General features: G+C 39.6%; 1 protein-coding gene and 1 pseudogene across 1 annotated transcript; one reads left to right on the forward strand and one right to left on the reverse strand.

The window, feature by feature from the left end:
- The first annotated feature begins 303 nt into the window (after positions 1-303).
- LOC148872943 (cytosolic sulfotransferase 5-like) lies at positions 304-1,472 on the forward strand (annotated as a pseudogene).
- Positions 1,473-3,574: 2,102 nt separating this feature from the next.
- LOC148872944 (uncharacterized) lies at positions 3,575-17,875 on the reverse strand. Its single transcript, XM_088973739.1, has 8 exons — positions 17,366-17,875; positions 15,936-17,269; positions 14,130-14,184; positions 13,336-13,410; positions 13,067-13,158; positions 11,719-11,800; positions 4,056-4,139; positions 3,575-3,951 (listed from the first exon to the last, which is right to left on the reverse strand). The coding sequence occupies exons 2-8, from the start codon at positions 16,277-16,279 to the stop codon at positions 3,826-3,828; spliced, it is 858 nt and encodes a 285-aa protein (XP_088829865.1). The 5' UTR covers positions 16,280-17,269; positions 17,366-17,875; the 3' UTR covers positions 3,575-3,825.
- Between the last annotated feature and the right edge of the window lie 3,321 nt (positions 17,876-21,196).

Genomic DNA, 21,196 nt, shown 5'->3' on the forward strand with positions numbered 1-21,196 from the left:
CAGTCAAAACCGTTGAATGGTTTGAACACCCAAATCAGTGGTTTGCTGACCAAATCAACGGTTTTTGACAAAATAATGGTTTTAGGATAAAACGGAATCGATCACCTGACCAATTCCTGATTTTTCCTATCCAACTGTACGGTCCGGTCCGGTTTTGAAAACCATGTTTTTAAGTATAAATAAAAGATGAGAAACCTGAATGTGTGTGTGTAAATTGCATTGCTTGAAGCTTAACATTGAGAGATAGGGATAGAGAATTCCTCTAGCATTGCAAGCCCATGCAGCCCACGATCCCTCAACTATATGGCTAATTTATTAGCTCAACTTCCAAAGGTAAAGTTTTGGGGATGTTTTGACCTCCATCAATGGGAAGGCCACCGGTACCTCCCTTCCTATCTTGAGGCTGTCATGGCCTTCAGATCACACTTCCGAGTACAAGACGGTGATATAATCCTAGCTTCTCCAATAAAAACAGGAACGACCTGGCTCAAGGCCCTAGTTTGGTGTATCCTGAACTGCAGTACCCACAAGAAAGATGGCAAGGGCTATGTCATCAATGATGATGGTGATGGTGATGAGGATGAACCTTTGATAACAAACTCTCCTCATGCCCTTGTTCAGAGCTTTGAGACCCAGATCTACAATGACAATCCCACCCAGATCTCTCAGGTATCCCCTCCCCCTCTCCCAGACTTTTCCATACTCACATGCCTTATAAATCACTACCACCATGCATCAAAAACTCTGCCTCCTGTAGGATTGTTTATGTGACTGGGAACCCCAGAGACACATTCATCTCGCTTTGGTATTTTCTTAATGAGATTCATAAGACGAGTGAAGAACAAGGTTCACATCCAATGGAGGAATTATTCGGTGACTTCTGCGATGGGGTTTATCCTATGGGCCCCTTCTTTGACAACGTTGTTGGCTACGGGAAGAGAGCCTAAGACAGCCTGAAAAGATATTGTTCCCCAGGTACGATCGAGGACATGAGAGGTGATCCAAGGCAACAGGTGATGAAGATAGCTTCCTTTCTTGGGAGGCCTCTTCTCAACGAGCAAGAGGCCGACAAGGTGGTGCAGAAATGCAGCTTGGAGAGGCTTAAAAATCTGGAGGTGAACAAAAATGACAGGGATGCTTGGAGTGGAATCGGCAACAGTGTGTTTTTCAGGTCTGGGAATGTTGGAGACTGGAAGACACACTTGACACCAGAGATGACTGAGCGACTCGACCAGATTTCTCGCTTCAAGCTACAGGGTTCTGGTTTGCATCTCTAGCTAGCTTCTTCTAAATGCAATTCCGACCGACCTACCGACCAACAGATGCGTCTACAGATCAAACCTCTTGCTCTGATTACCCATCAAATAAGCTCACACCAGTTGCTTAGTTGTTGTTTACTGTTAAACTTTTCATCTTTAACTTATGAGAGATGAAGTAGCTATTTGATGAAATCATTGGTACCTACAGCTATATATTGTTGGGGAACCTAGTTAGTAGTCATAAAAGGAAAGATTGATGCTCTCATGCATTTTATTTCAAAACGTTGAGGTAGCTAGGTTTCTGTCCGGTGAAAAGACAGAGGAGGTTTATAGGACATGGAAGGATTTTGGAGTGCAGATTTCCTTTCCTTCTCACAGCATGTTGCATGGAATATCTTTCTTGCTGTGGGGAGAAATGTTACCAATGCAAGGCTGCAAGTGCTGTGAGGTGGGGGTGAGGAGGATTGAGGAGAAAAAAATCTGGATTCAGATTTTTATACCCAATTCTTTAAGGTTTTGTTTGTTTTGCAGGTAAGTTGGTCAGCTCAAGAATTGACCAGTTCACCTCCATTAAATTACTGAAGTTTGTAAAAAAGAATGTCTCCCACTAAATTACTGAAGTTTGCTTTAACCATAACTTTTCCTTTTGACCAAATGATAAAACTAGAGATATAAGATTACAATTACCCCTTAAATTAAATGCAGTTTCACAAATAACTCACCTCAAAGCTTGGGTTTTAAAAGTAGATGGTAATAACTAATTCTCAAGTATCAAAGTTCTTCAATCCAACAGTTTTCTAGTTACTTTAGTCCTCTAGCTAACTTGATCATTTAACTACCCTTACCCTAATTCCCTGTTGCACCTTTCACTTTCCAATTTATGTTAATCAACTGAGCTTTTCCTGTAAGGTGTTGAGTCCGTGGACCTGGTGGCAACTCTCCAAAAAGAATAAAAAAAATTTAATATATAACATTAATACATTATTCTCAAAAGTAATTGGTTTAGATATTAATTAGAGAATGTTATTAGTCATCAAGTTGGGTGCCATTAATTACCCTAATCTGTGTTAGATATGAAGAAACTCATTTTACAATGCCAAAACAAAACAACATTTCCAAAGAAAATTAAATGAAAATAAAAATGGAAAACCAACAAAATAAAGGCTAGTCCCTATTAAAGAATATATTGAACCATGGTTCAAAGTATCTGCAAAGGTGTATCGGTACTTAAAAACACACAGAAGTGCACTTTTATTTAGTTTTTTCTTTTCAAATTTTGGTTTTTGGGAAGCTAAAAGTGGGTTTTTTTTTATTAAAGGGTGGGGACAGTTGTTTCGGGACCCAAAAGATATGATACAATACGCCCAATACGAGGAGTATCATATCGATTTTTAGAACCTAGCATTGAACCCACAATCATATTAACCTCTGCACCAACTAAGCATCTAATTCATTGAAAAAAAAAACAACAAAACCTGCTGTCCAAGTGTCAACATAAATTTCGTATATTGAATCACATAAAGATGGAGATAAATTACAAAATAAATTTGTATCAAAAAAAAAAACTACGATGGGATAAAACTCTCTTGATTCTACTTAATTACATGAACAACCTCTAATTAAGGATCGTAAAAAATCACTAGTAATGTTGATGAACCTCCAACGAAACCTTCTATATGATAAGAGAATTTTTTTATTATTATTAGAACATCTTAACTTACACTCTTTTATATTGATGGATTCTAGAATCACCTTGAAATATTTCAAGTTATCCGTCACAAATTTGAATTGACTGTTATGATTGTTAGAAATTTGAATTGTTTCTTCATCATACCTAATCACATTTTGACCATAAGATGGGAAAAACGAAAATTAACAATCAAAATTAAGCCTCCTATCATAATACCCGATGCTCATAGTTGAATAAAACTGTTCGGCCCAGAAATCGTCCAGACAACCGGTTCCATTTCATCATTAACCCGTTCCTTAGCCAAAAACTACATCGACCTATTCGACCCAAACAACAGTTTTTTGCTATTTTTTATTTTAATTATTTTTTATATTTTAAATTGAAACAGATTATCCATTCGAAACAGACAGTCGAACCACTGACCCAGAAACCATTGGCCAAAGCATTTCCAGTTCCAGGTCGGTTTTTAAAATATTGAATAACATTATTATACAGATTATCTTTCATGGAACTACTTAAACCAAGACATGTAGACCAAAGTCGTTTCGGTTTTGGTAGATACTCGAAGATATGAATGGTGGTTTTGGTTTTCTTTCTATTGCCGTGCTGATTCAACTGTAACATGTAAGATTTTAAGGTAGCCACTTGATTCCACAGAAAGTCAGAATACAAAGCAATTAATGAGATGAAAATACATCTTGAGATATATTGGCCGCTATACATGAGATGCATCAGAGAAATTTTGCCACCAAAAGTTAGATGCTTGTATTAGGATTTTTTAGCAGAGTGAATTTTTCAACGCAATTTTGATGAACACGACATTAATATGTACAAATGACTGATACATACGTAGATCACAAGCATGGCTAATATCTGTCATGGAGCAGAAGACGGCTTTGCTAAATATTGGCGCCACACATCTGGGGTCCCTTTCTTCATCCTCAACATTTTTATAGCTGTTGTTGTCAGGGGTATAGCAAGAATATCAAACTCCTTTGGGGCCTGCAAAATCAACAATCAGCGTTGCTCCCATCAGTGGAAATCTAAAAGAAGTTTTGTCTGTCATAATCGAAACAATGGCATAAATAAAGATAGTTAGTACATACCTTTGGAGCCTTGATCAGCTTCATATTTGCTTCCTCTAAAGTTTTCTGACCTTTTCTCGAATTGCATCTTGCACAAGCTGTAACCTGGAATAAGTAATACTCAATTACCACCATCCTATTCTGTGAAGGAAGTGTTTGGGAGGAAAATCAATGACATGCAAAATTGAAAGGACTATGGTGTACCGTGTTCATGCTTTAAGTACACTTGAAATTATTAAGTGTTATATTTTAAGTAATTTTTTCGAGGAAATATTCAAAATGGATGAATCAGCCTCTCTTATTTTGTCTTCTTTTCCTTTTACGAGTATTTAGTTTTCCTAGTGACTTAACCCTTGAGTATGGTAGTAGGCTTCTCACACTCCAGGGGTCCAGGGTAAAACCATGGGCTGGCAAAAGTGAGAACGCAAGTTCGAGTCTGAGAGCAGCCACTTTGTGCAAAACATGCCAAAGGTTAAGACCATATCTGTAAAGACTACTGGAACAGGCCAACAGAAAGCAGTTAATCAGTTTTACAAGAGGAGGCCATGTCAGCACAACTAATCGTCCACTTGCAACAGTTCTAACAGAAAGAAATCAAAGATTGTAAACAGTACAAGTAGTGAAACACAAAGAGAAATAAGACAGTAATTCTTTCGGCATTAATCTCTCTCTCTCTCTCTCTCTCTCTCTCTCTCTCTCTCTCCTTCCAACGAATTCAGGAGGTTGGCTCCCTCGAAGAGCCCTGAGTTAGGCAGGTTCCTAACAAATTGGTATCAGAGCCAGCATGACCAACACAAGAAACACGTCAGTAGACACCCAAGTGGATCAGATGGAGGTAGAGATCCATCGAATGTCTTCAAATCTCAAAGAAATGAAGGAAGGTTTCACTGCTCTCCTCAATCGGCTGGAGTAGGGGGCAACGAACAACAACAGAAGAAGCCAAGAAGAGCGCAGCAATGAAAACAACCGCAGAACAGGGCTAGCGGCAACGAGAGCAGCCAAAATCGATTTCCCCATCTTCTCAGGCAGTGACCCAACTCCCTGGATTCTCAGAGCCGAACGGTATTTCGATTACCATGAGACACCTGGGCAAGACACGGTAGCTCTGGCTTCTGCACATCTTGAAGGGGAAGCTATCCTCTGGTTTCAATGGTACCGATGGGGGCACCCTCATCAAACTTGGGCAGACTTCACTGATGCCATGACTATTCGTTTTGGATCGTCTGGGTTCGAAGATCATGATGAGAGTTTGGCAAACTTACAGCAGGTGGGATCAGTTAAAGATTACCAGATGGAGTTCGAAAAGCTGGCCGTGAGAGTCCAATGGTGGACGGAGAAGGCATTGGTGGGAAGCTTCGTCGGTGGCCTAAAAGAACTACAACCGGAAGTGAAGGCGATGCAGCCCACTTCAGTCATAAATGTGGCAGCGCTAGCAAGATTGTATGAGGATAAGTTCGCTTGAGCAAGAAAGGTGCAACGGCCATGGGGTCCAGGAACCAGGACGACAACACCAAACAAGGAGGAAGGAATATTGAGCCCAGGCCCATTGGTTCCTTTCAAACAGCTGACCTGGGCAGAGATGCAGGCCTGCAGAGACAAAGGACTCTGTTACAACTACGAAGAGAAATTCGGGCCGGGCCATCCGTGCAAGAAACAACAAGCATTTCTCCTCCAAACAGATGCCGAAGAGGAATATGACCTCACCAGTTGCGGGGAATCTAACCCAGGGTGGGAAGTACAACCCAATGGCACACCTGAAATATCTCTACAAGCCCTTACGGGACTTGCGTCCCCTCAAATAATGAGTTACAGGGCTAATCCAGGGACGCCAAGTGTCAATCCTCATAGACAGTGGCAGTTCCCTTAACTTCATAACTCAAGTCTTGGTGGATAAAATAGGACACCCGGTTCAACCAACAACGGCTTTTACGGTTCATGTGGCCAACGGTAATAGCCTATCCTACAATAGCATTTGCATGGGCTTACCACTAAAGGTTCAGGGTCACCAGTTTGCAGTGGGCCCATATCCTCTTCATCTCAGTGGAGCGGACATGGTGCTAGGCATTCAATGGTTAAGACAGCTAGGGCCTGTAATCTGTGACTGGGCCCGTCTCACCATGAACTTCACATCAGGGAACTCTACAGTCCATCTACAAGGGAAAACATGCAAGGGTCCAAGGCCCATCAGTTGTGCAACATTAACAAAGCAAATAGGAGATCCAAATCAGCCCATATTCATGCACATGGACTCAAATTAGACCAGCCCATCTTTAGCTAACAGTAGCCCAAATGGGCCTAGAGACTTCCAAAGCCGCCTACAACAACTCTTTCAACAATATGGCAGCGTGTTCGAAGAACCCTAAGAACTTCCACCACGTCGGGAGCATGACCACCGCATCCCCCTCATGTCGGGAGCTGCGCCAACCAATGTAAGACCCTACCGATACCCTTACTTTCAAAAATTTGAAATCAAGAAGCAAGTTCAAGATATGCTTAAGCAAGGGATAATACAGCCCAGTCACAGCCCATTCTCTTCACTGGTATTATTAGTCAAAAAAAAAGGATGGGACGTGGCGATTTTGTATTGATTACAAAGCCCTTAACAATATCACCATTAAAGACCGATTTCCAATACCGGTCATGGATGAGCTGCTTGATGAACTCAGTCAAGCCACCATATTCTCAAAATTAGATTTACGAGCTGGGTATCATCAAATAAGGGTACATAGGGAGGATGTTCACAAAACGGCTTTCAGGACACATGATAGCCACTATGAGTTCCTAGTCATGCCATTTGGGCTGACCAATGCTCCAGCCACGTTTCAAGCATTAATGAACGACATATTCTGGCCATATTTACATAAGTTCATCCTTGTTTTCTTTGATGACATATTGGTCTATAGCCCCAATTGGGAGGAACATCTAAATCATCTACAGGTCACCCTTGCAACACTTGAGGCCCACCAGTTGTTCACTAAAGAGTCCAAGTGCTCCTTTGGACAAAACCAAGTTCACTACTTGGGACATGTTGTAGAGAATGGAACTGTAGCGGCCGACCCAGATAAAATCTCCAATATAATGGGCTGGCCGCAACTCAAAAGTGTGAAAGAGTTGAGGGCCTTCTTGGGCTTGACTGGGTATTACTATCGCTTCATCAAAAACTACGGCCTAATAGCTACCCCGTTGACCCAATTGCTGAAACAAGACGCTTTTCACTAGTCAACCCAGGCCCAACAGGCTTTTGAGCAGTTGAGACAGGCAGTTGTGAGCCCTCCAACATTAGCATTGCCCGATTTCACAAAAGACTTCATCATTGAGTGTGATGCCTCCGGACAAGGTGTTGGGGCTATTCTCATGCAAGAGGGGCGACCACTAGCCTTTCTCAGCAAGGCCTTAACATCACAAAAGTGGGCCAAATCAGTTTATGAACGAGAATTAATAGCAGTGGTCTTAGCAGTCCAACATTGGCGATCCTACTTGCTCGGTAGATTCATAATTCGGACCGACCATCAAAGTTTGAAGTTCTTATTGGATCAATTAGTCCTATCCCTAGAACAACAACGGTGGATATCCAAGCTACTAGGGTACGACTACATAATTGAGTACAAAGCAAGGGCTGCTAACCGGGTGTCTGATGCCCTCTCACGGCACCCACAATCATTTCAGTTACTAGTATCTTCCCCAACTTCTCTACTCCTGGATCTACTTCGAAAAGAAGCCCAATCCCATAAGGAGTTACAGCAGTTGAAGGCCCAAGTATTGGCAAATCAATCACTGTACCCAGGGTACACCATTAAGAATGATCTACTCTTCCTCAAAGAACGCCTAGAAATTCTGGCAAATTCTGCTCATCTCAGGAAGCTCCTGGAATTATTCCATGCCTCACCCACAGGTGGCCACTCCGGCATCCTACAAACACAAAAACGCATCGCCACACAATTCCATTGGAAAGGCATGCGTACATCTATCCAGAACTTCATAGCCGGGTGTACAGTATGCCAACAAAACAAGTCGGCCACTACAACACCAACAGGCCTCTTGCAACCACTCCCAATACCAACCCAAGTCAGGGATTATATATCAATGGATTTCATCACAAGATTGCCCGTTTCTGCCAGCAAAACAGTTATCCTTGTGGTAGTGGATAGATTGACGAAATATTGTCATTTCCTACCTCTATCACACCCATTTACAGCGGTCACAGTTGCTGAATTGTTCCTCCGGGAAATTGTGTGCCTACACGGGCTCCCCAGCTCAATTGTATCAGATAGGGACCCTATTTTTATGAGTCGTTTCTGGGCTGAGCTTTTTCGCCTGCACGGGGTTAAACTCTTCAAGTCAACTAGCTACCACCCCTAGTCTGATGGACAGACAGAGGCGGTTAACAAGAGTCTCGAAACATATCTGAGATACTTCGCGGGAAATCGACCAAGACAATGGGTAAGTGGATCCATTGGTCTGAAAGGTGGTACAACACCAATTTCCATAGCGCCGCTGGGATGACACCCTTCAGAGCTCTATATGGTCGGGACCCTCCCCTTCTACTTCCTTATGAAAAAGGGACCACCACAGTAGCGGCCTTAGAAGAACAGCTGACGCAACGAGATGAGGTGTTAAAGGAACTGAGACAGCATCTCTTACAGGCACAGCAATGGATGAAGCACACCTATGATAAACATCACAAGAATATCCAATATGAAATCGGTGATTGGGTGTTTCTCAAATTACAACCTTTCAAACAGATTTCAGTTGCAAGCCAACAGTGGAACAAACTCAGTCCACGCTATTTTGGACCATTTAAAATCCTTGAGAGAATAGGGTCAATGACCTGCAAGCTGGACCTTCCGGCAACATCAAAACTGCACCCTGTATTGCATATCTCCTTACTGAAAAAAGGGCCAAAGTCAGGAGTCATTACAAGTGCGACCCTTCCCACATTTTCAGAGGAAGGACAAGTGCAGACTGAGCCAGCCCGCATCATTGATTTTAGATAGGTGCGCCGGGGTGGAAGAGTCATACCAGAAGCATTAGTTGTTTGGTCTAAACTCCCAGAAGAGGATGCAACCTGGGAATCCTACTTAGATCTACAATCAAATTTTCCCACATTAGACCTTGAGGGCAAGGTCACTCTAAAGGAGGGGGCGATTGTAAAGACTACTGGAACAGACCAACAGAAAGCAGTTAATTAGTTTTACAAGAGGAGGCCACGTCAGCACAACTAATCGCCCACTTGCAACAACTATAACAGAAAGAAATCAAAGATTGTAAACAATATAAGTAGTGAAGCACAAAGAGAAATAAGACAGTAATTCCTTCGGCATTAATCTCTCTCTCTCTCTCCTTCCAACGAATTCAGGAGGTTGGCTCCCTCGAAGAGCCCTGAGTTAGGCAGGTTCCTAACAATATCCAGTCTACCCCTCCCAAGACCCCAAATAGCTAGGACCAACATTGGGTAATGGCCTCATGCACTAGGAGTCCAGGGTACTTTTCAGTTTTTACACGCAATAAACATGGCAAAATGAGGCCGAAGTGCAAAGTGACCATGTCATTTGTACAGAGCAGTCAAGATCCTAACCTTATATTTTATTTTTATTTCTTTTAAACCTTTAAAAATGATTTAGTAATTTCTAAGTTTTAGAAGGTTAATCTAACATTTTAGCTTCTTTCTCTAAATCTTCTCTAAGCAAGTGTATACAAACCTGTAATATAGAAATACTAAGAGGCTCTTGGGTCTCCATAAACAGAGAGACAGTAAGAGCATAAAAAGCCTTTTTACTCATAATTGTATTTACGATGAAAGTTCAGATACCTAAATTGAAGAATTTCAACTGCATCAAGCCTGGACCTGAGGCAAGGTCCCTTCAAAATTGACCAGATTCTCTACCCAGGTTCACCCAATTGCACCCCTACACTGTGTTCTTCCAATCAAAGTATATACCACCCTCACTGACATGCACTACTAGGACACTACAACCCACGGTTAGGTAAATACTAGGACAAAAATGCTCCTCAATACAAAACATGAAACTAATGACACTTCTCCATAAGGTGAGCATATATGTTCAACATGCCTAGCTTGCCAATACTACTAATTTGATATTGACTTGAAAAATTCTACAATTCTTAGACATAGATATCCAACATGTTGTTAAACTGAACCTAACAACACTTCAATTATTAGACACGCCTCAAACACATTTAACAATGGAACAGCTCTTCATACATTGACTAATGACAAAAATAGATCAAAAATGTTAAAACTAGGAATGGTGTTAAAACTGGTAGAGTTTGCGACATTGAATTCTCAAACTCCATAGTATCCCATCAAGCAATGGATTCCAAAAAGTCCTACAGATTGGAACCTATAAGCCTGAACCAGAAAAAAAAAAAAAAGAAACAAAAAACTTTCAAGCAGCATTAGTAATTTAGTACCTTGAAAACTCCTGCCAGGAATTTTTGTTATTTTCCCAGAAAACTTCCATAAAAACAACAAACCTTTACCAATTTATAATTAGACAAGCATGAAAAACTCTAGATCCACTCCTACTGAATTGGAATATAACAGCCCCAGACAGGAGAAAAAAAAAATCTAAACAGCATCAACACCCAAAAATCCATAGTAGGAATTTTTTGTTTTCACGACCATACACTTGCTGACATCACATGTATGGCTGCTAATGCCAATAGGTCATTAGTGTGACACTTGCTCGGAAGGTAAGAATCCAACAAACAGATTAGGCTGCTCTAACACCTACTTGAAGTGCTCAGTTGAAGATTTAATCAACAAACAAAGAATAGAACAGAAAGAGAATAAAGAATGATAGAGAAGAAAATGTGTGAATGTGAGAGAAAGGTCACTCGACCACTCTCACTAATATTCATACCATTCTCAGATATATACTAGGACAAAAATACCCCTGAATACAAAAATGTAAGACTAATAAAAGAATGATTCAATCTACTTTTGAGAGACTTCACCTACCTAATCATCTAACATAATATCCATAGATCCTATATCTGTCCATCCTTCCTATTACTAATGGAGGATTCCTAGAATCCTAGGAATATCAACCATTCACTTAGACAACCTAAGAAACTCTAAAGACAATCAGCAAAGATTTAGTGTGTGTTTGGATTGGAGGGGTAGAAACTGAAACAAAATCCATTTCACGAACCTTGACTGATTTAAAATAACCAGCCCTTCCAAAAAAAGAAACTGCTAAAACAACAGTAAACTTGGCAAATCAACTAGTCAGATTCCATGCAGTTCTGTTTTAAAAAGAGTCATCCACCCTATATGATATCTTCCACGGATAGACAACTTGAGAAAGTCCATCAGTAATTTGAATTTGGTATTAGCATTGCCTAATCGCCTCGGATTTCACATTGTCAATATGTAAGTATGTGATGCTTTTCTTTTATTTGATAAGTAACCATACTTTTAAAGTCCATCAGTAATTTGAATTTGGTATTAACATTGCCTTATCGCCTCGGATTTCACATTGTCAATATGTAAGTATGTGATGCTTTTCTTTTATTTGATAAGTAACCATACTTTTAAATGCAACCTACAACTAGAAAATGTTAAACCAAAAGTAAAGAAAACAATGGTAGAAATCACATTTCTTCCAAGTGCAACACTCTCATAGAATGTTAAATCAATGCCTCTTTATGGTTCTCTTACCAGATTTTCCCATTTCCACTCCCCACCTCGAGAAACCGGTAAAACATGGTCTATCGTCAAGCTCTCACGTGAAGAGCAATACCTGTTAACAATGAAGACAACAATGTTATAACCTGATCTCTAAAAGCATACTTCCAATTACGCCTTCCTACATGTAACTGCTAAAATTTGCAACCCTGTTTCAAAGACATTGAATCTGGAAGGAAGAATCATGTAGGAGCTCTATCAATGGTCCAAAGAAAAGACCTGAGACTAGATAGCTTTCTCAAGTCCAGATATTTGTTTCCTGAAAGTCATTGACAAAGAATCTTTAGGCATGCTAATTTGAGGAGAAAAAGATTCAAACTTCCTTCAAGTTCTGCTTACAGGTCAGAAACACATGATGAAGAATGCATTCATAACTGAGCCAAATTTTGCAGTACACCACTGACTAGTTCAGGTCATGGTTTTAAAAGGCTTAAACTTGAATTCCATTAATAAATTAAAGCAAGTGACTCCAAGTGTATCCGTCACACTTAAAGGCTTAGACCTAGGGTGTTGCACTTTTGTTGTGTCACTTCAAGTGTATGCCTCCATTACGCTTTATACTTTTTGTATTTAAGCCACTTTTTATAATAAAATGCTATAGATAAAAGTGGGGTAACCATTTTATCATGTTCTCCATTATATATTAACATAATCCAGAGTATGAAAAACCTCCAAACACATAAGACCATAACAAAAACGTAGAACATCTACACAACACTTACACCTTCTTGTGCTCGAGAGGCTTACACCTCTTGCACTCTAAACTACATGTCACGCCTCCAAGTAGTGGAAACTTGCGTCACGCCTCCATGTTTTAAAACATTGGAAGTGACACAACAAAAAGTGTAAGACCCTATAACAAAAATCAACACCAAGGAATTAAGACCCCCAACTCTTCTTCTACTTAATCCTAACCCAATAAGGAAGCCTAGGTTATATACCACGAACAACACTCAAACCCTAAACTAGGCCTTTTCCAGTAATGTTTTATACATAAAATATGATATACATCATCAGGCTTAAGTTGTGTCAGGTCACCCAAATCCCTCACTACTTTTGGGCCTGATTGTGCTTTTCAAACCCCAGTCCAATTTTAAGTCAATAGGCCAAACCAGTCAGGTTGAACATGGCCATGGCTGCAACCAACTTTGTGGTATGCATAAAAAGGCTATCATACTCATATAAATCAATGCTGGATTTGGGCTTTTGTCAGGAACTGAAAACTTAAATTGACGAGTACAATGGTTATACTCACACATACAAAAACTTTAAGAGAAAAAATAAATAAATAATAAAAATACATGATTGATTGACTACTTACTGACAAGTAAATATATCCCGGTAAAATATATTTTTACGACTAAGGCTTTGTCTGATTCTTCTTCTCTTGACAACCTGAAGTAGATGTGGAACCTGGAAGTAGGGAAAGCCCATAATCAGTTGAAATGCAGTGAACCTAATATTAAGGAACAAATTAATATCAAATATTTGTGAGCCAGGAAAAACATGAACAAGAAATAATAATTAAGTGATCACTAATAAGTGGAACCCAACAATCATATATCCCCAGCATACTCCTTATTTACATACCCTTAACACAGCTGGTATATAGAAGGATCCACTTGGAGACTTTACTGTCTGATCATAATATTCTAGGACATCAGCCTGAATAAGAGAAAAAAGGTCAAGATCTTAAAACTGGCAGTATAGAAATAGATATATTTATGTTTCAACAAGAAAAAGATCAAAAAGAAGTGCATTATCTATTGTTCTAATCAGGCAGTGCTTATCAAAAAGATAAAAGTTTTAGTCATGTAAAGCATGACGATTTTTTTTCTTTGAAATTAACAACAGACCATGAAGATTCTACCCAACAGAATACCACATACATCTTATGATGAAGGAATGACTCTAGACAATCTACCCTAGGAGCCTCGAGACCATAATCAATCTGATCCGATTGCCTCATTCTTTTGGACAGTCAATATTGTTTTATGGAAACTGGAAGAAGCTCTCATTGAGAACTTTGGTTTAGGCACATAAAAGAAAGAAGAGAGAAAGAGAGAGAGAGAGAGAGAGAGAACTGTTAGACATAATAGAAGTGGGAAACAACTCCCAGCATATGCACCAATGTGATGGCAGGTTTTCAAAAAGGCTGTTCTTACAATCCACCCCAGCAGTGGTTTATGTCTACCTTTCATTGAATAAATTGAATCATATATCTCTACCAAAAAAACTGCCAAGCTAAAACAAATTACTGCTAGGATTGGAAAACATTATCCACTATATAATATGGCTATATTTCCCTGAGATCAAAAAGAAATAGTAGGTTACCAAAAGAAGAGAGAATTTTTAGACCCCAAAAACTAACAACGTAGTCTAACCTTCTCTGTGAACTCCAGACAGATAGCACGCCTCCAGCAAACAACATTAATGGGCCTAGCACAGAATGAACACAATCAGAAACAACATGCAACTTCATTCTGCATTCTCAACAAAAGAAGGAAGGTTCACTAAAAGACAAAAAAAGTAGAACAACAATGTAAAAGCAAGGAATAACAGAAAGCTAGATTTTCACTAAAGAATTCATCTTCTGCATACCTCTATTACATCAACCAAGAATATGTATTTGATTCATATCCCCTTAAGCATGAAATCCTAAAAAGTAAAAACATCGAACTTATAACATAACTCATAAAGAACAACTTGGACCACCAAAGGTGGTGTAAGCCACTACTGACTTTCAATAGATCTAAACATGATGCATGGTTAAATTAAAAGTCAGTGGCAACTTGACTTCTGAAATAATATTCACCCACTTGGTTGAACTATATAGGCTTCTCTCTGTTGCAATAGTCAAAGGACGCGATCTATACCAAATGTAACTTGCACTTTCTAAGTGTTCAAATCTGCTGGACGAGGAACCCCCATGCTGTGCCAATCAGTTGCTTCTCCACACTGATGCTACGTATCCCTTCTATTGCTTAGTTTGTGTCTATTAATTCATTTGCAGGTTCTTGCAACAAAAAAGTAGTCTAAGAAGCAGTTGACCTACTACTTTCAAGACACCTTAATTGTGGAAAAAAAATTACCAATACTGGTCCCAGATATCATGGGTCCTCAGAGGGATGAATTGAGTACCTAACTTTTTATATTTGTTTACAAAAAGTGGCACCTTGCTTGTGCCACAAAGATAAGAGAAAAAGTTGTCACTTATCGGTCTCCTAACTGTGTAGTACATGGTTAGCTAATTTGATGGTTCAATTGGTTTAGGTCCCATAGCTACCAAAGCATAAAGTGCACATAGAATTTGCGTCAGTACCAATGTTGCCTTAATAAATATTATGACAAAGGGCACATGGCTATGAAATACATGTCTCCCATATATAAGCAAATTGCAAAACCTTTTCCCAACATGCAGGTGCCAATCTGCAATCAACCATCCTAACATGTACTGCCATCCATTAATACATCTAAGCTTCACTAAAATCTGAAAAAATATGGTATAACATTTACATTGTTAATGACTAGTCCTGAAGAAACTCCCTAAATATATAATATATTTATACATATCTAGAATTCTTAGTAATGACAATCTTAGTGATTAGATCTATCTAATTGAGAATCTTTCATGATGAGGTCTTTATCACATGCAAAACCATCTGCTCTTGCCCCCCTAATGCTCCATTCGGAGGTAGACATTTTAAGCCTAACCAAAATGGCAAATTATAAGACCACAGCTTAAATCTTTACTGATCAGCATATAATAAACAGCATGGGAGGAACTGAAGCTTTAAACCCGGTAGCTGCTTCACAATAGGCAGGTCTTCATTCAACCATCTCTACGACAAGATTACATTACAGTTCACAAGTACTAGTATCCCTTCAGTGCATATATGATTTCTGCAAAGATTAGTGGTGAACCCTTCTGAATAGCTTCCATCCAATTAAAGAGTAACTTTTAGCAGAAAACGGGAAACCCTCAGCACCTACTAAAATTGCGAACTCTCTACAAGCCCCTCTCAGAAAATGTATATCGAACTACGAAAAGAATAGAAAAAAGAACAATTCCAAATAACCAAACGATAAAAAAGGAAAAGAAGCAAATCAAATAGCTTGCAAGGCCAGTAGCCGCTAGAAAAAGAAAGAAAGAAAAAATGAAATTGAAGTAAACAAAAGAAAATACTAACCGGTAAGAGATGTCCAAGACCAAACCTTTGAAACAGGACAATTCATCCCTTCCAAACTCATCATCTTCATCAAAACCCAAGTCAGTTTCATTACCATCATCAGCGACTATACGCTCTTCATCCGCACTGAAGCTACTTGATTTGTTCCGCAGTGAACTGAAAACCCGGCTAGACCCATAAAACCCGGCATTGTTCTTGTTGAGTTGAATTGGAGTGGTCTCCACGAATCTCAATCCATCACCAACTTTACAATAATGAAATGCGTCTTTTGAGTCGAATCCAAAAGACACTCTGTCGCCATTGAAGAACAGCTTCAGACCCCCTTGAGTCGTGAACTGCGCCATAATCGTGGGTAATGGGTATGCAGATTTCCCCTGATCGTGGGCAATGAAACCTCTGGCTCCCAGCACTTTATTCACAGACTCGAAGAAAAGAGAGAGAGAGAGAGAGAGAGAGAGAGAGAGAGAGGCAGGTGTCGGATTTTTTCACTTTCTGGGAGCTGAAAGTCCATTCTTGGAGCTGAAAAATTTTTTTAAGAATTTTTCTGTTCGTTCGTAACCACACGTTATTTGCCTTCTCGTGTGATACAACGGAATATCTTTTCTTATCTCGGCATTTCGTATTCCGTAGGGTAAATTACAAAGACCCCCCCGTACTATGGGGTCTGCGACAAAGAACCCCTGTACTATGACCGTGAGATAAAGAAAGCACTGTTCATCTTTCCCGACCTTATGATACATGAACAGCAGCGGCGAAAAACACTGTTCATCTACCAAACACGGTCTCTCTGTCTTTTCCTTCTCTACTCCACTTGCTCATTGGTTCAGAACTTCATTCAGATCTCTCTCACCTACGACAATGCGACTTCTTCTCTTCTGAAAATGGCTGCCCACCTCCTGCATCGGCTACTCTTGCTTTTATTAGCCAAAACATCGATCAGCTTCCGCTCAGGGGCGGAGCCAGGGGGTGGCAGAGGGGAGCCATGGCCCCTCCTATGCCTTGAAAATCCCCATAGTAGCCATTTAAATCTCACATACGTTTTGCCCCTCTTACCCATATTTCCTATCTTTTGGCCCCTTATTTACTACGCTTTGGCCCCATCAATAAAAAATCCTAGCTCCGCCCCTGCTTCCGCTGAAAACGTTGCTCCAACTAAGTTCCTGTACTTCAGCCAAGAACTCTCTGATGCCTTCATCAGTCTCGTGGGCAATGCACTTCAGAATGTCCTCATAAATTTTGTTAGCACTGCTTCTTCCGCCTCCTGGTATTGTTTCTTCGGGAATAACTGAATTGCTCTCTTCAGCTCTCTCTTGGTCATTGACTCCCCATTCTCGCTGGACATTCAGAGACCCATATTCAAATTCATTGTAGTAGTAGTAATAGTAGGGGAAGACATCCAGGACTTCTCATCGAAAATAGGTAAAACATACCTGAAACTTTAGAGGATCCAAACGCTTGTCTACTGATCTATGCTCAATGGAGGGTGGCCTCCTTACTTGAGTTTTGACTTCAGCATCTGTGTCTTTTGGAGATTGCTTATTATTCTTTGTTGAATTAGTGCAGGACCGATTCTCTTTTTCCCGCCCATCTTCCAGAAAAGCTAAAAATGAATGAGTTCTCCTCGAGAATTGTTTTTCGATTGTGGAACTAGTAGCACAATGCCCTGTTCGATTGGGAATGGGCTCAGAAGCCAATTGGATTGAAGCCGAAGAATTGACAAGGACAGAGGGTAAAATCCTTGCAGTGGAGGTCGCCAAACTGCATTCAGCTTGCGAGGAGGCCTTGACTTGTTTCTCTTTGGGATTTCGACACGGGTATGGCTCAGAGTTCCTTCAGACTCTCAGTATTCTTCTTGGAGGATGATATGTAGACAGCTTCCTGATAGAGGTCTTATCTGAAATTCAAAACCTGCTCTCGAACAACCTCCTCTTCCAGAACAGCCACCTCGGCAAGAAGCTCCAATGTCTGCAATAGAGAAAACCAAAAGACCATGTAGAGACACGCAGATAATAAATATTGGGTTATTCTCATGTTGGTTCATGAAGTTATCTGTGCACCTCGAATTTTTCTGTTTCGGCATGTTTTCCACTAATGCCATTCACCCTTCTTCATTTAGTTCTATAAGTATTATTTCTTATTCTGGTTTATAGGAGGGAGGAGAGGAGATCCAAGTGTAAACGAAAAAGAGGTTTAATTTAATAAAGAGTACTAACATATGGAGGAAGGTAAGGAGGAAGACGAGGTTAAGCTCCTAAAGGTCTTGTGAAAGCTCTCTCCAGAGCTCTGTGAACATTCTCTTCATGCCTAAGCTTCTTTTTTAGTTTATCAACCTGCAAATTTGAAATTTGAATAGTGACCCAAATCAGAAATCAAAAGAGCATAAAGGATTATATGAAATCCAAACAATCTTTGGTTTATAGAGGGAAACATATATACATCTTGTAGCCGCGGTGGTTGTGAAGCGCATTGCCCACGAGACTGATGAAGGCATGAGAGAGTTCTTGGCTGAAGTATAGGAACTAAGTTGGAGCAACGTTTTCAGCAGAAGCTGATCGCTGTTTTGGCTAATAAAAGCAAGAGTAGCCGATGCAGAAGGTGGGCAGCCATTTTCAGCGGAAGCAGCAGAAGAGAAGAAGCCGCTTTGTCGCAGGCGAGAGAGATCTGAATGAAGTTCTGAACCAATGAGCAAGTGCAGTACAGAAGGAAAACGGTGTTCCGTAGATGAACAGTGTTCCGGGGAAGATGAGCAGTGCTTTTCTCCCAATTGTTCGAATATTTATTACAAGGGTAATAATATGGGGATTAAATCAACGAAAAGCTAACGGAAAGAGGTCTTTGTCTCATACTCACAGTCATAGTACAGGGGTTCTTTCTCGCAAAATAAAGTATAGGGGGTCTTTGTCATAAACCCCATAATACAGGTGTCTTTGTAATTTATCCTTCTTTTATAAAATTTTGAAAAAATTCCACTTTAGTATCTTGAAATTTGGGGTAGTGACAAGTTAATATCCAAACTTTCAAATGTGTCACTTCCGTATCTAAACTTTCAAAAGGTTTCAAATTGGTCCTTTCCATTAATCATCCGTCTATTATATGTGGAAAATGTCAAAACTACCCTTCAAAAGAAGATACTATTCATTATCTTTTTACCTTGAGAATGAACCAATTATCTTCAAATTAAAAGAGAGAAAAAACATGAAATATGATAGAGGGAAATAATAAATGAAACCAAAGAAATAACTAGACAATAATGTGTTTCAAATCTAAGGTAGAAGAAAATAAATTCATTAGTCTAGAATCTCAAACACCTCAATCAGTTCAGTCTCAAGGTAGAAGACAATGAACAATGCCTTCTTTTAAAGGGTAGTTTTGACATTTTTAATAGATAACTACCATCGGTTAATAGTAGTAGACCTGTTCATGGGCCGGGTGGCCCGACGGCCTGGCCCGACCCCCGGACAGGCTCGAACATGCTTATAGGCCCGCGGGCTTAAATTCGGGCCAAAAAGCCTGACCCGCAATAAATTCGAGTCGGGCTCAGGTTTTGTCAAAATAGCCCAGCTCGACCTAATAATAAACTTAAAATTAGCTATGTGATTATATCCATTTGAATAAATTTTTTTATTTAAGAATGTAAAATTGTGTTTTAAAATATAAAAGAAAGGGAAAAATACCATCTTGTAAGCCCATTGTTCATTTAAATAGAAAAAAAATACCATATGAATTTTTATTTCTAATTTGAATAGGGAAAATTGTTTTTTTTTTCAATTAGGTCGGGCTTCGGGCTTGGGCTCGGGTTTTGGGCTTTTTACCAGGGCCGGGCTCGGGCTCGGGCCTAGTATATTTTCATTAGTGACAAGTGAAAGTCCGGCCCGGCTTGGCCCATGAACAGGTCTAAATAGTAGGGACCAACTTGACACTTTTGAAAGTTTAAGTATTGTATTGACACGTTTAAAAGTTCAGGTACTAACTTGAAACTACCCCAAAGTTTAGGGTACTAAAGTGGAATTTTCCCTAAAATTTTATAATTAATCAATGGGATAATTCTCAATTAATACCATGTACTTTGCAAGCCTAGTGCTACTTTTTTCTTTGAATTTTAAAATGCAACAATTCAGTACCCAAACTTTTAAAACGTATAGATCCATTATCTGTCATTAATCAACCTGTTAACCAAGCATTCAAAAAGACGCAAAATTCCCTTTGAGTGTGTTCTAATTTTCTTTATCAACCATCCAAACATTGATAAAAAATGAACAACCCCAAATCTTTGCCTCTTTTGTTCAATAAAGTTTGGGTCACTAGAATATCCACAAAGACATGACCCCAACTTTCTTGAATAGAAGAGGCAATGATTTTGGATTGTTCATTTTTCGTCAACGTTTGGATGGTTGATAAAGAAAATTAGAAGACACCATCTTTCAAATGCCACTTAACGGCTGGTTAACAGATTGGTTAACGGCAAGAACTAGATTAACATGTTTTAAAAGTTTGGGCATTGAACTGTCACATTTTAAAGTTCAAGAACCAAAGCGGCATTAAGCCCAAAGTACAAGGTACGAATCGGGAATTTTCTCTTAATTAATGATAAGAATAAAAGGCTTAAAAGCGTGTGGAATATCCAAGTTAGAGGGCCTAAGGCCCATAACAACACAAGAAAGGGGAGCCCAGATCCAAAAGTCAAAGGAAGGAACCATTGTGGAGAGTCTCGAGACTAATTTTGTGATAATAAAGGCAAAGGTGATCAAGTTTTACTTTTTTCTAGATGTTTGGTTCCGTGGGGCGTTTCGGGCATTTTCTTCATATAAATGTTTATCTTAAAATACTACTTAAAATGTCTTTGCTTTTTCTATTTGGTAGGGCATTTTGTTAGCGGTTCAAGTAACACTCCATATAAGTTGATTTCCACCTCAGCTTAAAGTGTGTCACATCAATATTTTATTTCAAAAATTGCCAAAGCATTGGGGGAAATATGAAATTGATATGCACATAAATAAAAGTATTTCAGTTTTTAGATGGTGTTTAGTAGCATGAGAATTTTTTGGGAGAGGATCTGTGCTCCTCGCACAATGCATGTAAGCACGTCACCGGCACATCCCACCATGTATTGTGTAAGAAGCATATCCCAATTCATTTTTTGGGCCCAATTTTCAAAAAAAAAAAAAACACCCACGCCCAAGATGGTGCATATTAATCTGTTTCCTATTGTTTTTGTTTCTGCCAAGTAAGCAGTAAAACAACATTTTTTACCTTTTTATTGT

Source organism: Nelumbo lutea, chromosome 2 (assembly GCF_056320005.1).
Source record: "Nelumbo lutea isolate HS-2025 chromosome 2, American lotus-T2T, whole genome shotgun sequence".
Lineage (NCBI taxonomy): Eukaryota > Viridiplantae > Streptophyta > Magnoliopsida > Proteales > Nelumbonaceae > Nelumbo > Nelumbo lutea.

What these genes read in the sequence shown, in the direction of transcription:
- LOC148872944 (XM_088973739.1), bottom strand. Translation starts at nt 16,279, where the DNA reads ATGGCGCAGTTCACGACTCAAGGGGGTCTGAAGCTGTTCTTCAATGGC. An exon ending in GTCTTGGACATCTCTTACCG is followed by an intron (nt 14,185 to 15,935) that starts GTTAGTATTTTC and finishes ATTCTGTGCTAG; the next exon opens with GCCCATTAATGTTGTTTGCT. An exon ending in AGCTGATCAAGGCTCCAAAG is followed by an intron (nt 3,952 to 4,055) that starts GTATGTACTAAC and finishes TTGATTTTGCAG; the next exon opens with GCCCCAAAGGAGTTTGATAT.